The sequence below is a fragment of the Pelobates fuscus genome, chromosome 6, assembly GCF_036172605.1.
Source record: "Pelobates fuscus isolate aPelFus1 chromosome 6, aPelFus1.pri, whole genome shotgun sequence".
Lineage (NCBI taxonomy): Eukaryota > Metazoa > Chordata > Amphibia > Anura > Pelobatidae > Pelobates > Pelobates fuscus.
In genome coordinates this window covers 65,744,637-65,759,062 of record NC_086322.1, presented here as the reverse complement: position 1 = coordinate 65,759,062, position 14,426 = coordinate 65,744,637, and the positions used below count along the sequence as shown (strand labels likewise).

The following is a 14,426-nucleotide window of genomic DNA, read 5'->3' as shown; positions in this document are numbered from 1 at the left end:
GCCCTGGGAAGCCTTCTGGATTAGCTGAGGCTACTATCTCTATGCAATAAATTATTACATTTTTTCACAGAAAACTTACATTTTAACCAAAATTATTTTTGGAAAATAACCAAAAAGTATATTTCCATGACTTAACATCTCTTAGTTTCTGGATTAAGCATTCCAACTTAGTTTTGAAATAAAATTTGCAACTAGGACAAGTCAGAACTGTGTGTGGAAATATGCATAATATAACCTGGAAGTCTAATACATATAATATATTTTTTTAAATTTTAATTAATATGATTTCTAGGTTGGGAAGACTAGTACAAAAGTAGATCTACTGGCATTTGCTAATGAACTGGAAGAAAACGCAGACATGTTGGTAAGGTCTTTTTTGGTCTTTTTATTTAAAAAAATAAATAAAACTGTTCCATGAACTCATCTTTAAGTGCGTAGAATTCATTGTACCTGTAAATAGTTATTCACTCCAGTAAATTGTGGGAATAAGCACCCTATAGCACTTTCTAGCCAGTCTGTCTCTGCATCACCAGAAAGTTAGAACACATGACATTAGCAGCCCAGAATTCCGGTTCCAGGCTGCCACTGTCATTTCTGTGCATATTTTGCATCTGTCTTCAGCATGCACCGCACAACAAACGTAGAAATATTTCCTCTTGACGGCAGAGTGCTCCACTGTGTGCTCCCTCCTGCCTCCTTCCGTTGCCCTCAATATTTTTTTTGTTTTTTTTCAATAAAAACCCTTCCTCCTTCTCCACTTTCTCCCATTGTCCTGAGCTGGGATGTGCGTTCCGAGTCAGCAAAATCGACCAATCAAAGGCTTCTCTATGAAAAGCCTGTGATTGGACAGCACAAGGCAGAGTCGGCACCGAGAGCTTCACCCAGTGCTAGATTTCAGGTGAGTAAAATTTTTTATTTTGTAGGTTGCACTGCAAACAGACAGGAGGCCTTCTCCATAGTGCTGGAATGCTCCATAGTGCTGGAGTGCAGGACCATTCCTGCATTTTAAACAAGAAAGGTCCCTTTCTCCAAAAGGGTTGGAGGAACCGTTTAACTGCTCTCACCCCAAGTTTAGACTGACTACAACTCTGACGTTGTATCATAACAACATTAATTGGTTGATCTTTGGATTGCAGCAGAACCAACTACAAGGTTCACTTTAGTTCACTTTAACTCGTACCTTATGGAAGTTGTAGGTTGACTTCTTTAAGAAGATGAATTTTTGTAGGGCATGTGAATGCTATTAATCTATATAGCTTCTTTTCCCCTTTCTTCTGCCCGTTTAACCGTATTGCATGCTGCTTGCTCACATTGTGTTGCTTATTACAGATATGCTATTTTCTATTTTCTAGCCAAAAGGAGCATTAGGAAATGCTTTAAAAGGACACGCCAATAGCATACGGATGATACATATTCAGCAAGTTGTTCCTCTGGAGCAGTCTATGGTAATTAATCAGAACGATGGGGGTGTTAGACTGGGTGTGGTATCCCTGGAGGTGTACATGCACAGTGGCAGGGAGTACAATGTAATTCACTAATATATACTAATATTTCTTGCCACAAGCAATATATTCAGAAAGTTCATATCAATCAGCTGAAAAGTACATATGGAATATTAAAACCATTTTTTTTTGGTCACGTCAAGTTGATATATACCAGAATATTAAATGTCCATTGAGGCATTAAAAAAAAGTGATATATTTTTGTTTTGTTCCAAGCATTTCTTCCAGTTCTGAAATGCACTGTAATAATGCTAGATTTATTGTACGAATCCTTCTCACTCTATGTGTGCGAAGACCTGCTTCTTGGACAGAGAGACATTAATACCTGGATCTCATATGTCTGGAGATACAGTTTTATTTTTCCCCTCGAGCATTTTTAATACATTTTACTGTATCTAAATCCTCTACTTCCTACTCTAGTACATATCAAACTATATGGAAATTGATATCTTTGTTTAGGGTTTACAGGCATTGCATGCCTAGGCACGGTTTACTAACATCCCTTTTGTGTGAGTTGCCGCGTTTATGTTACGTTGTCAAACATACTCACCACCTGCAGGATAGTGTTTAATGCCTTATTCAAGGGATTTGTTATGATTATACAGATGATTCTGTTATACCTTACTGAGAGACAGAGATGTGTGCATTTATAGCAATGAACAAATCCGCCTTCCTGGCAGTCTGAGGCTCCATGAAATGTAATGGTGAAATTGTGATTTTTTTATGCTCTTTTCTCATTTCTTTACCTGCCTTTCAAGAAATATGTTAAAGCTAGGGTAAGCAGCATGCGTTGTGTGGAAATGTCTTTCATTCTCGATATCTGTCATGTGAAATGTGATTTGCCTTGTGGTTGTGTATTATAACATGATTAGTATACATCCCGTTAATTGGGGATTGTTAAGATTCATGGTACAGAGCACCAATTGCAATCATGTCCTGCTGTATACATTATCCATTAGCACTATAGTGTGTGTTAGTGTTTTATAAATCATATATGATAACGATACTATGAGTTATACATACTATATGCATATCTCTATTTCTTTTGTTTGGTGCCATTAATACAAATCAAATATTCTTTTTGAAATCTCAGAAATATATTAATGTTCATATCACTTTGTGAAGCATAACTTATATAATTTATTTACCCCCTAAGGTGTTTTTAGTTGCAATATTTGCACCATTCAAAGGAAAGTAGAGGTAGTATTTGTAGTACTTATATTTAAAGGGACACTATTGTCGCCAAAACAACGTTGGCTTAATGAAGCAGTTTTGTTGTTTAGATCATGCACCTGCGGTATTACTGACATTGTTGAGTTAAATCACTTTGTGTATGCAGCCCTAGCCACACCTACTTGCACGTGACTTACACTGCCTTCTAAACACTTACTGTTGAGAGTCATCTAATGTTTACACTTCCTATAGTGCACATTTTTTTTTCATTTAAAATTTCTAATCTCCTGCACTATTAAAATCTGATTAAAAATAAAATAATGTTTTTTTTCATGCAGGCTGTGTCAGTCACAGCAAGAGGAGGGGTGACTAGTGCTGCGTGGACAGAAAGCAAAGTGATTTAACTCCTAAATGGCAGAGAATTGAGCAGTGAGAATGTAGAGGCATGATCTTTATACCAAAACTGCTTGACTAAGCTAAAGTTGTTTTGGTGACCATAGTGCCCCTTGGTAATAATGGTTGAGAAATACAAAAATTACAGAAATGTTGCTATTTCCCCGATGTAAATTACAGAATCGGCATCTCCAATGCATGTGTAAAATCACAGTCAATTTGTTTTATTATAAACCAAGTATATTAAAATGCCACACCACACACTGTTCACAATCTACTACTCCTATCTACTACTCCTATAAACCTCTGTCAGCCACAAAGGCAATGCAAGGACCTGTCAAAGGCTGATAGTGCACTAACACCTCTGGTACGGTTATCGAACACCGCAATAATAATAATATATATAATAATATACAACCACGTGTTTCCTTTTCAGATCACATTAAAGCAGAGCATTAAATTGCTACAATCAATATCGTTGGATATTGAGGTATGTGACAAACATTTATTACAAATGTATCAGTTATTGCAAATAGATTTTTCTCTTACTGTAAATCCCTATGGAGTACAGCCTGTAGACATATACAACACCATAAGATAAGAACCATTAGATATGAGTAAAGTATTTGAGAAAAAAAGGCAAAATATGAAAGATCAGTCATCACTGTTTTGACTAATTGCAGTTAACCAAGAAAAGAAAAATTGTAACAGGTAATATTGCAGAAAGGACACCACGAGGCCAAAATCACATAAACAGGGCCTTTCATAAGTCGGTTATAGTACTTCATGCGCATCCTTTGACTGCAATGCATAAAATTAACTAAATAGATAGCTGATCGCTAAAGACAAGCATTGAATATTGAATTGCCCAAATTGCAAAGTTCAGCCTGACACAGGTAAACAGAACAGTGAAGGACTAGCCAACATGAATTACATTGCTTAACAGTGCTGCTATAGACAACAAACAATAGTGAACATTTCAAGACTACTTAAAAACTTCACAAGTGAAAAATATACACTGAGCCGATCTAATGCTAGTGCAAATGCTACATCAGAATATCCCAGTATTGGTGTATAGTAACCGAAATTTACCATGGCATATGACGGTACCTTTAGAAGACATTCTTCAAAGATCTGCCAACTAGCTCTACATTGTGTTCAATCATTAATAGTAGGTAGTAGGTGTGCCCTGGCTATTTCATGGATGTAAAATGTCATAAGGGAAACAGAGTTTCTAGTCTAGTCAGGTCCTTCATGGGTACAAACACTTCTCTACAACAGTTTGTGGAGGAAAACGACCTCCAGAATATATTTCTGTGATCTCCACAGACAACATCCCTTTTTATGTACTAAAGCCTATATAGTAATGATTCATCATTAGTTCTTACATACCACCTAACAGTTATACATATTTATTTATAAAATATTTTACCATGATGGATACATTGAGATTTCTCTCATTGTCAAGTATGTCCTGGGTCCACAAAACATTGCATTGTTACAATAGGATACAATATTACAAAAATACAATATACAAACAATATATATATATATATACACACATATATATAAAGTTATATATACATATACATATATTCAACCATGACAGGTGGATTCTGTGCTGAGGTATATTACCATAGATCTCTTAAAAGATTTTAGATTGAATGAAGATTTGACTGTGTCCCTGAGGGTATTCCATAATTGCGGTACTCTGTAGGAAAAGGAGGATCGAGCCACTTTATTTTCGTATTGCGGTATGCTGAATATCGTGCTAGTACTGGATCGGAGGTTATAGGAGGTGGGAACAGCCGGGGAGAGCATTCTTCTCACGTAGGGTGGGAGCTTCCCAGAAAAGCTCTTATGCACAAGGCTGGAAAGATGAAGAGTGCGTCAGGATTCCAGCGATAGCCAGCTTAGCTCTTTTAACATGTTACAGTGGTGGGTAAAGTAATTATATTCCAGTACAAAGCGGCAGAATGAATTATATAATGTATTACGTTTATTAAGGTGGGCTTACGGTGCGGGTGCATACACTACATCCCCATAATCAATGACCAGCATCAGCATTTGTTTCCTTACTGTGGGGCTTAGGCTGGATTTGTTGTGTATAGGGCACCTAGTTTTGGGTAAAGTTTTGAAGAGATTTTTTTCAATGTGACGGCCAAAGGATAGATTGGGGTCTAGCAACATACCTAGATATTTAAAAGAGCAGACTGCTGTCAGTGCGCTATTTGAATTTGTTCTGATACACCGTTGTTGATTTTGTAGTTTACGTAATTTAGGTACAGTTCCAAAGATCATTCTAACAGTTTTGTCAGTATTTAGGAAGGGTTTGTTATCCGCTATCCACTTTTCTAGCTCTGTGAATTGGTTAGCTTGGGTTTACTAGCGTAGATTAGTGTTGTCTGCATACATGTGTACAGTTGAGGATTGCAGACGTTAGGCAGATCATTTATAAATAATGTCAACAGCAGGGGGCAGAGTACGGAGCCTTGGGGAACACCACACAGGACTGGAGGAGGGTGGGAAGCGCTATCAGAAATGGGCACATATTGTGAGCGGTTCGATACATACGATCGAAACCAGGTTAGGGGACGATCACCAATGCCAGAGTTTTTAAGTTTTTTTGCAAATGAATGCCATGGTCTACTGTGTCAAAGGCCTTGGCAAAATGAAGGAAAATAGATCCAGTTAAGTCTCCTTGTTCCATGCCAATTTGGAGAAAGCTATTTTACTGCAGCAACATCATTAAACAATGGAGGAACACACACCAGGAAAGGTTAAAGGATCTTAACATGTATAGCTTGGAGGAAAGACGAGACAGGGGGGATATGATAGAAACATTTAAATACATAAAGGGAATCAACACAGTAAAGGAGGAGACTATATTTAAAAGAAGAAAAACTACCACAACAAGAGGACATAGTCTTAAATTAGAGGGACAAAGGTTTAAAAATAATATCAGGAAGTATTACTTTACTGAGAGGGTAGTGGATGCATGGAATAGCCTTCCAGCTGAAGTGGTAGAGGTTAACATAGTAAAGGAGTTTAAGCACGCGTGGGATAGGCATAAGGCTATCCTAACTATAAGATAAGGCCAGGGACAAATGAAAGTATTTAGAAAACTGGGCAGACTAGATGGGCCGAATGGTTCTTATCTGCCGTCACATTCTATAATATGGTAAAATGCAAGTAAAAGGTAAAGCAAGCTAGCCTATTGTGTGACCTTAGTTCTACATAACAAAAATATGTTTATTTATATTTCAGGAAAAGGTACACGATGTGATCACGTCTATAGATACTGCTCAGACTTTAATCAACAATAATGCTTCATGTGTTATAAAACAGGTAACCGTTCCTAACATTTTCTTGGTTTTAAGGTCTAGATTTGAGGAATATTTTTGATGTTCTTCTCCGAACTGACATTAGTTCTTTCTTGTCTTTAGGAGTTTAAGAAGTTCCTGAATACAGTCATTGATTACTTTGTTCAATACGTTACTTGGGTGAAGGATTCTGTAAGTTATCACAGTCTTAGTTGTATGAATCGTGTCATGAATGTGTATTTCGGATTGTTTTTTTTCGTACATAATTTCTTAATTGCAGCATAATTGTAATGCCATTATCGGGGTCATATACATTATAATATATGTATATATATATTGTTTGGCATCACATTGCAGTGCTGCGTCCACCTTCCATCCCCACTTATTAAATAAAATGAAAAATATATGTAGATTGAACATGCTGTTTGTATTATATTGTAATGCATGTATATACAGAGATACCTGCATCTCCTGGATAACCCTTATCCATGGGGGTGGCCCTTTTTAAAGTATCTGCTATCAATGGCCAATCAGACATAGGCTGAGAACTTCAACTTGCTCTCTCAGTCAATCACTCGCCACTGCAGTCACATACAATAGAAGCATCCTCCCTCTGCTTATGGATAGTCCTAGTCCTTTTATGCCATGCTACCAAGAAACTGTACCTCATAAACCTTTCAGATATACCGGGAAAAGGGCAGACTCTTCAACCAATAACCAATCTGAACTGCAACAAAAAAAATAGTTACGTACCCAGCAGCCCCGGGATTAATTTGAAATTGTGACTAACTAGAGAGACTTATCTTAAATTTTTCTTTTAAATTACAAACTAGTGGTCAATGGTCCCTGCATGTTGGAGGTGCCCACACTGTTAGGCCACCTAATGGTTATGTCAGATTAGGGACCTGGTGAGGTGCTATGGCCATTTAACAGTGTGACTGGTCTCTCGTCAGACCAGCAATTTGGCTATGATTCTAGGATGAAGTGAGTACAGGTTATTACCACCCAGTTTTCAGAGCAGCATATGTTAAGGGAGTATGAAGAAGAGAGCCTAGTGAGCCAGCCACAGACTACCATAGTCCTAAACCAGCATCTATTACAGCAACATTCCACTTGACCCGTAAAAGCCAGCATCTGCACACAGACGTTATGGAAGCCGGAAGATGGCTAAAAATGTGACTTGTGTATATTTGTGTCTGAGTTTCTGTATGTGTGTCAGTTGATGTATTTGTGTATTTGTCAGTGTGTTTGTGTATATATGTGTATCAGATAATTGTTATGTGTGTGGCAGTGTGTGTGTGTGTGTGTGTGTGTATGTGCGTACATCCTAGCATTCAAATGTTAATAGTACACACAAATACACACAAACACATGTACTCCATACAAAATAATTCTTACATTCCAACACAGAAACACTGCTCACAAATTCAACCCTGCAAGCATGGGCAAATGGTACTCCCCAGCTGACAAAGCATTGTGAGAGTTGGATTGTGACAGATGAAGATCTACTTTTGACTACCCTTGCAATAGAGGAGAGTACAAATGATGTCTTGTACAAAGGTTCTCTCTACATTAGTTACACCACTACATATATTGAGAGGATTTCACTGTATTATAAGTTTCTGGTTTTCATCTATGCGGGTACTTTCGAAGAGCTGAAGGCACTGGTTACTATCCGAAAAATCTACACCGGTGCAATTTGCTTGCTATTTTTGTGTATCCATTTCATTTCTGTAGGATATGTGTGCATTAAAAATGAATATACACACATATAGCAACTCCGTTCCAGTGATTCTGTAAACATGGACACTAATTCTTTACCTTTTGGCTTTATCGACTGAATGACTCATGCATATTATTGAATAATTTATTCTTTCAATTGTTTTTATTAAGTAATGTTTTTTTGGAGAGGGGAGCTTACATCACTACAGATTATTGTAATGTGTGTTTAGTTAATCAAAGCAATAAAATCACCTATTAGATAGAGCAAAGACCGCAACACAGTATCTAGCCTTGAGAGACCGCCTATTCCCTATCTTCAAGCAAAGTACGAGCCATAATTCAAGATATAGGAGGCAGCCATAACAATGCTGCAAGATTTTGGGTGGCATCCTTTGATGTCTTCTGATCCTTGGCTAAGTCATGCCCAGATTGGGTCCACCTGGTTCCTCGTATCCACCCCAAGGACTCTTTGAGTGCTGTTGAGAGAATAAATCCCTAGTAGCTTGCAGACTAAGTAAATGGGTCAGCATTCCTCCATGTTTATGTAAAGAATTCTGCAATGAATTTGGGGACCAGATGCTTCTCCCATCCAAACACACCTATCCTAACACACATCTTTAACTGCTCTCTCTCTTCTGGCACTGTTCCTGCTGACCTTAAACATGCCACTGTAATACCTATCCTGAAAAAACCATCTCTTGACCCGTCCTCCCCCTCTAACTATCGTCCCATATCCCTGCTCCCTTACTCATCAAAGCTTTTGGAAAGACTTGTCTTTACCCGTGTGTCTCACTTCCTTAATTCCAATTCTCTCCTTGACCCTCTTCAGTCTGGCTTCCGCCCTCTCCACTCTACTGAGACCGCTCTTATCAAAGTGACTAATGACCTAATCTCCGCTAAATCCAAAGGTCACTACTCCATATTAATTCTCCTTGACCTCTCTGCTGCCTTTGACACAGTTGATCATGCTCTCCTCCTTCAAACTCTTCAATCACTCGGTCTCTGTGACTCTGTCCTCTCTTGGTTTTCCTCCTATCTCTCCCAACGCTCATTTAGTGTCTCCTTTTCCAAGGATACCTCCTCCCCTTGCCCTGTCTCGGTTGGAGTTCCCCAAGGCTCTGTCCTTGGTCCCCTTCTATTTTCTCTTTATACTGCCTCTCTTGGAAAACTTATTGCCTCTTTTGGATTCAACTACCACCTGTACGCTGATGACACTCAGATATACCTCTCCTCACCGGACCTCTCCCCGGCCGTCCTGCAACGTGTCACTGCTTGCCTCTCTTCCATCTCTGACTGGATGTCGTCACGCTTTCTCAAACTTAACCTCTCTAAAACTGAACTCCTTGTCTTTCCTCCTCCTAATACTGATCCTCCTCTCTCACTCTCCCTTCAAGTCAGTGATATCCACATAAGTCCATCCCTACAAGCGCGCTGTCTTGGCGTCATACTTGACTCTGGTCTCACCTTTGAGTCTCACATCCAGTTTGTTGCCAAGTCCTGTAGGTTCCAACTCAAAAACATAGCCCGCATCCGCCCCTTTCTTACGCAAGATGCTACCAAGGAGCTTGTCCATGCTCTAGTAATTTCCCGCATGGATTACTGTAACCCTCTCCTGATTGGTCTCCCCAAAAGCCGTACTGCCCCGCTACAGTCTGTAATGAATGCTGCAGCTAGACTGATTTTCCTATCCAGTCGGTCCTCTCACACCTCGCCCCTCTGCCAGTCCTTACATTGGCTCCCTGTATCCTATAGGAGTCAATTCAAAGTGCTAACCCATACATTTAAAGCACTGAACAATTCCAGCCCCTCTTATATCTCTTCACTGATCCAGAGGTATGCCCCTCCTCGTACCCTCCGCTCTGCCCGCGACCACCTCCTGACCGCTGCTCGCACCCGTACGGCCAACTCACGCTTGCAGGACCTCTCACGGGTGGCTCCTCTCCTATGGAATAACTTGCCTACTGCCATCAGACTCTCCCCTAGTCTTCAATCATTTAAGAAGGGCCTTAAAACCCATCTCTTCAGGAAAGCGTATGGCCTCCCAGAGTAATCTCTCCCTTACATACCTGTCGCTTGCTCTCCTATGGGATAGTGCTTTGCTCTGCTTCACTCCTACTTGATATTTCCTATCCTAATGTTTCTAATACCCCACCTCCTATAGACTGTAAGCTCATTTGAGCAGGGTCCTCTTCAACCTATCATTCCTGTAAGTTTTCTTGTAATTGTCTTATTTATTGTTACATCCCCCCCTCTCAAAATATTGTAAAGCGCTACGGAATCTGTTGGCGCTATATAAATGGCAATAATAATAATAATAAACAACTGGCGCAAGGCCTTAGTAGCAGTAGTCTGGATCGCATCTAAGCTAGGAATGACAGAATGGTGAGAAATGTACCAATCAGCATCCACTATTTAGGATACACCAATTAGGCTCCAAATTGTGCTAGAAAATCACTATGATAATGGAAAATCTGGGGAAATACTCAGGACCGGTATGTAGTTAAGCATTGCCCTTTCTTTTAAATTTAAATTGGCATACAACATCACTATCTGATTCCACAATTGCAGATGAGGAGGAGCACTAGAAACCTTGTTCCATGTCTCCTCGTTTCTGTATGCTTTCTCTATGCTGACTGCCAGGTTCAAAGTACAGAGCTTATAACGATGCAGGATAAAGTAATGAGGATTTATGCAGTTATTATACTTTTCTCACGAATACGTATTTGTTTAATATAGGGATAAGTAAACATAACATTAATATTACTCACAGAAGTCACAGTTTCCCTTTGGGCACTAAATCCTATGTATAAGAATTGTGTTGTGTGTGTGTGTTTATATAGATCGATATAGGTAGATATATTAACAGATACCTTTGAAATTTGGTTAATTAGGCATATGCAAATGCTAAGCGAAACTTACTCAAACACTTGCAAGTGACATGTGCAGTGACTAAGCAAACCTCCAATATTCTATAGAGTTACTATTGCAATGACCTGGAACAGACACAGTTTTATTTCTATTTTTTGCATATGTCAAAATCGTAAGAGCTAAGGGGTGGACAGTATCAGTGGAAGTAGACGGACGCAGTACAGACCAGTGGCGAATCCAGAGCCTGACCTCGGGAGGGGCACTTGCAGATTATTTAGAGAAATAATCCAGACACAATACCCACTACAGCTCAGTGTAGTGGTTATGGTGCCAGTAGTGCCGGGACCCCCTCCCAGAGAAAGTAGTCAAACTGTTTAAGAACAGTTTGACAACTTACCTGAGGTCTGCTTGGAAATGGGGCTGTAGTAGGGCATAGGAGCAGAGGTGCAGTGTGTGTGTGTTTGTGTAAGAAGGACTGTGTGAGCAGTGTGTGTGTGTGTGAAAGTTGCAGTGTGTACGTGAGGACGGCAGTGTGTGTTAGGGGGCAGTGTGTGTGTGTGCGTTGCAGTGTGAGTGGGGGGCAATGTATGTGTGTATGGGGGGGGCAGTGTGTGTATGGGGGAAGTTTGTGTGTATGGGGCAGTGTATGTGTGTGGGGGGCCAATGCGTGTATATTGGGGGCAGTGTATGTGGGCAATGTGTGTGTATGGGGGAAGTGTATGTATGTGGGGCAATGTGTGTGTATGGGGGCAGTGTATGTGTATGGGGGCAGCATATGTGTATGGGGGCAGTGTATGTGTGTATGGGGGCAGTGTATGTATGTGGGGGCAGTGTGTGTGTATGGGGCAGTGTGTGTGTATGGGGCAGTGTATGTGTATGGGGCAGTGTATGTGTATGGGGCAGTGTGTGTGTGTATGGGGGCAGTGTATGTATGTGGGGGGCAATGTGTGTGTGTGTGTGTGTGTGATAAGGATGGGGGGGCTTTTTAAAAAAAAAATTAAATTTGATAAAATGATTTTTTTTAAATGTATTTAAAATATACATAATGTCCCCCCTCCCTTCTTACCTTTGTTTAGGGAGGAGGGGGGGCATTTCTCGATCCCTGGTGGTCCGGTGGGGAATCCCTGGGCTAGAGTTCACTCTCGCAAGATCCGGAGCATTGCCGTGGCAACGCTCCGTGCTCGCAAGAGAAGGACCTGGAGGAGCTGCAGACTGAGCTCCACCGGGTCCTCTCTCTCTCCCTCCTCTGCCGGCGGCCAGCAAACAGTGCCTGTGGACCGGAGAGGTAGATCTCTGATCTCCCCTCCGGTCCATGAAGGCACATTGCAGGGCTGGCGCTTGGACAGCGCCAGCCCTGCATTAGCCGGCAGGGGAGAAGGAGAACATCGGATTCTCGAAGGGGGGGGGGGGGGCAATTGCCCTGTTGCCCCCCCCTGGATCCGCCAGTGGTACAGACATATTAAATCTGGTTTGACCATGAAAACTAGTCAGTAATTTTGAGCTACTGATTTCTACAAGACTTGGGCGCCGCTGAATTTTTTGTTTCGTCTGAACACATTTGGGCAAAAAAATTTAGTTTTGTCCAAACCAAATTTCGTTTGCTTGTTTGTTTATTCATTTTTTTATTATATTTATATTTAGTAAATAGTTCATTTTTGATATCCTTATGACAATCCCACCAGGATTAGGGAGCTATCTACTAAGAAACTGAAAGAACCAAAATTAAGAAAATTTCATAATTTTGGTGTTTACTAAGTAAAAATGCTTAGTCTTGTTAAATCCTCCCTCCTGCCCCTACTCGCAGCATGTCTACTAAACAGCAAGCAGCCTTGTCATAAGAAAGGACTAGCGACTAGCTAATCCAATAAAAGGTGGGGCACCATCTAAAATAACTAATCACTTACTTCCACTGCTTATCTGGTTGACAGCCTTGAAATAGGCATGTTTACAAAATCAGCCTGCAGGGACTTGCAATCTATCCATAAAGCACACAATCTGGGGTGTAATGCCCATATGAACATTATATAAGCATATATTTGAATATGTTCGGAATTAAATGTAAATAATCAATTTATTTTCAATATGCTTTCATTAGTCCGATATACTATATAATGCTTGAGGTCCTACAGAGTATATCTATGTTTTATGAAGTAGATGTAAACTCCTCAGTCCCAATATACATTGCATACATAAAACCTTTTCTGTTTACCACAGATAGTCATCCCAAAGAAGTTTGAAATCCTTATTATGTGTTATAGGTGATCTATTAATTTACTGGTCTTTATTAGTAAATGGTTATTTGGCAAACACCATGAAGTGTGTTCTGAAATGTGTATGATTGCCCCAGCATGTGTAATTCCACTTGAACGGTACACATTGCAAATCAAAGCTATCCTTGACAGCTGTGTTCGGTAAGCTTAGTACCATGAAAAGGATGCAGATGTCAAGCAAAGATGTTCATATTACAGCAACGCTTCCATGATCGATTATAAATGTTATGGCATTCTGCCATTAGCAAAATGGAACACTTTCATTGTCATGCATCACCTGTCTTTCCAGGTAGCCTTGGATGTAGCCGGATGCAAGCCCATTGCGAATGTTGTTGACACGGCAGTAGATGTATTTCTGTGCAGCTACTTAGTAGATTCTGTGGTAAGAAATAATACTGTTATGTTTTATAATTACAGTATTAATCATATATGTTTGATTAAATATGTTTGGAAAATATTTTATTTTCATAAATTAGAAGTGCTGCCAAGTGCTTTCTTTATACTTTATCTTAAACTTTTTTTTCTTTTATAAAAAAAAATATTAGACTTCATATGGTTGGATTATGAATTTGATATTTTGTTTCCTGCCTGCATGTTTCATTCTAAATTACAGGCTGATCACATTGGTGACTATCACTCACTCGTTGATTTCCCCAATGAGAGAACCTTATTCGTATATACAATCCTAATTCATGCCCTCCACCAGTACAATATGACATTTATGGTCTTTTAAATCTTGTGCCTATAGAGCGTTCTCTCACTGCCTACATCACCAAATATCCTTAGACGGGATTGTACCGTTCACGTGCAACACAGCATAGCTCTTAGATAGCTCAATCAAATGTGAGTGGATCTCATATAGTACTAACATTCTAATTTGTATCCTAATATACTGTATTACACTATTATTGTTTTTTTCTGTAATTCTGAGGTCTAAAGTATCATACCATCTGAAGATTCATGTACGTATAATCTTTGGGCACGGTATACGCCATTTTCATTTCACTAGCGTTCTCTCACTGGCTGTTGTGGTATCGTCACGCACCTCTTTTATGATCAACTGTGAGGGAACATATTTTTTTTTTGCATAAATGTTTAAATCTTGAAATATGCACAGTATGGCAATACAGCTTGGTACACCCATCTCCCCTTGGGTATCCATACCTTACTTGGGG

At 39.7% G+C, this 14,426-nt stretch overlaps 1 protein-coding gene across 13 annotated transcripts in view; it reads left to right on the top strand.

Moving 5' to 3' along the window:
- Positions 1–14,426, top strand: part of PROM1 (prominin 1) — a 161,415-nt gene that overhangs the window by 136,592 nt on the left and 10,397 nt on the right. For 8 of the 13 annotated variants that reach the window (XR_010091244.1, XR_010091242.1, XR_010091246.1 and 5 more), the window contains 7 exons: positions 293–364; positions 1,353–1,445; positions 2,261–2,278; positions 3,505–3,558; positions 6,336–6,416; positions 6,515–6,583; positions 13,541–13,633. Coding sequence is in view for 8 of the 13 variants with exons in the window: in XM_063457799.1 (XP_063313869.1) it covers positions 293–364; positions 1,353–1,445; positions 2,261–2,278; positions 3,505–3,558; positions 6,336–6,416; positions 6,515–6,583; positions 13,541–13,633 (480 nt within the window). In the remaining 5 variants the exon portion in view is untranslated. The remainder of the gene's footprint in view (positions 1–292; positions 365–1,352; positions 1,446–2,260; positions 2,279–3,504; positions 3,559–6,335; positions 6,417–6,514; positions 6,584–13,540; positions 13,634–14,426) is intronic. The other 5 variants (XR_010091245.1, XR_010091243.1, XM_063457803.1 and 2 more) reach the window with 1 other exon arrangement.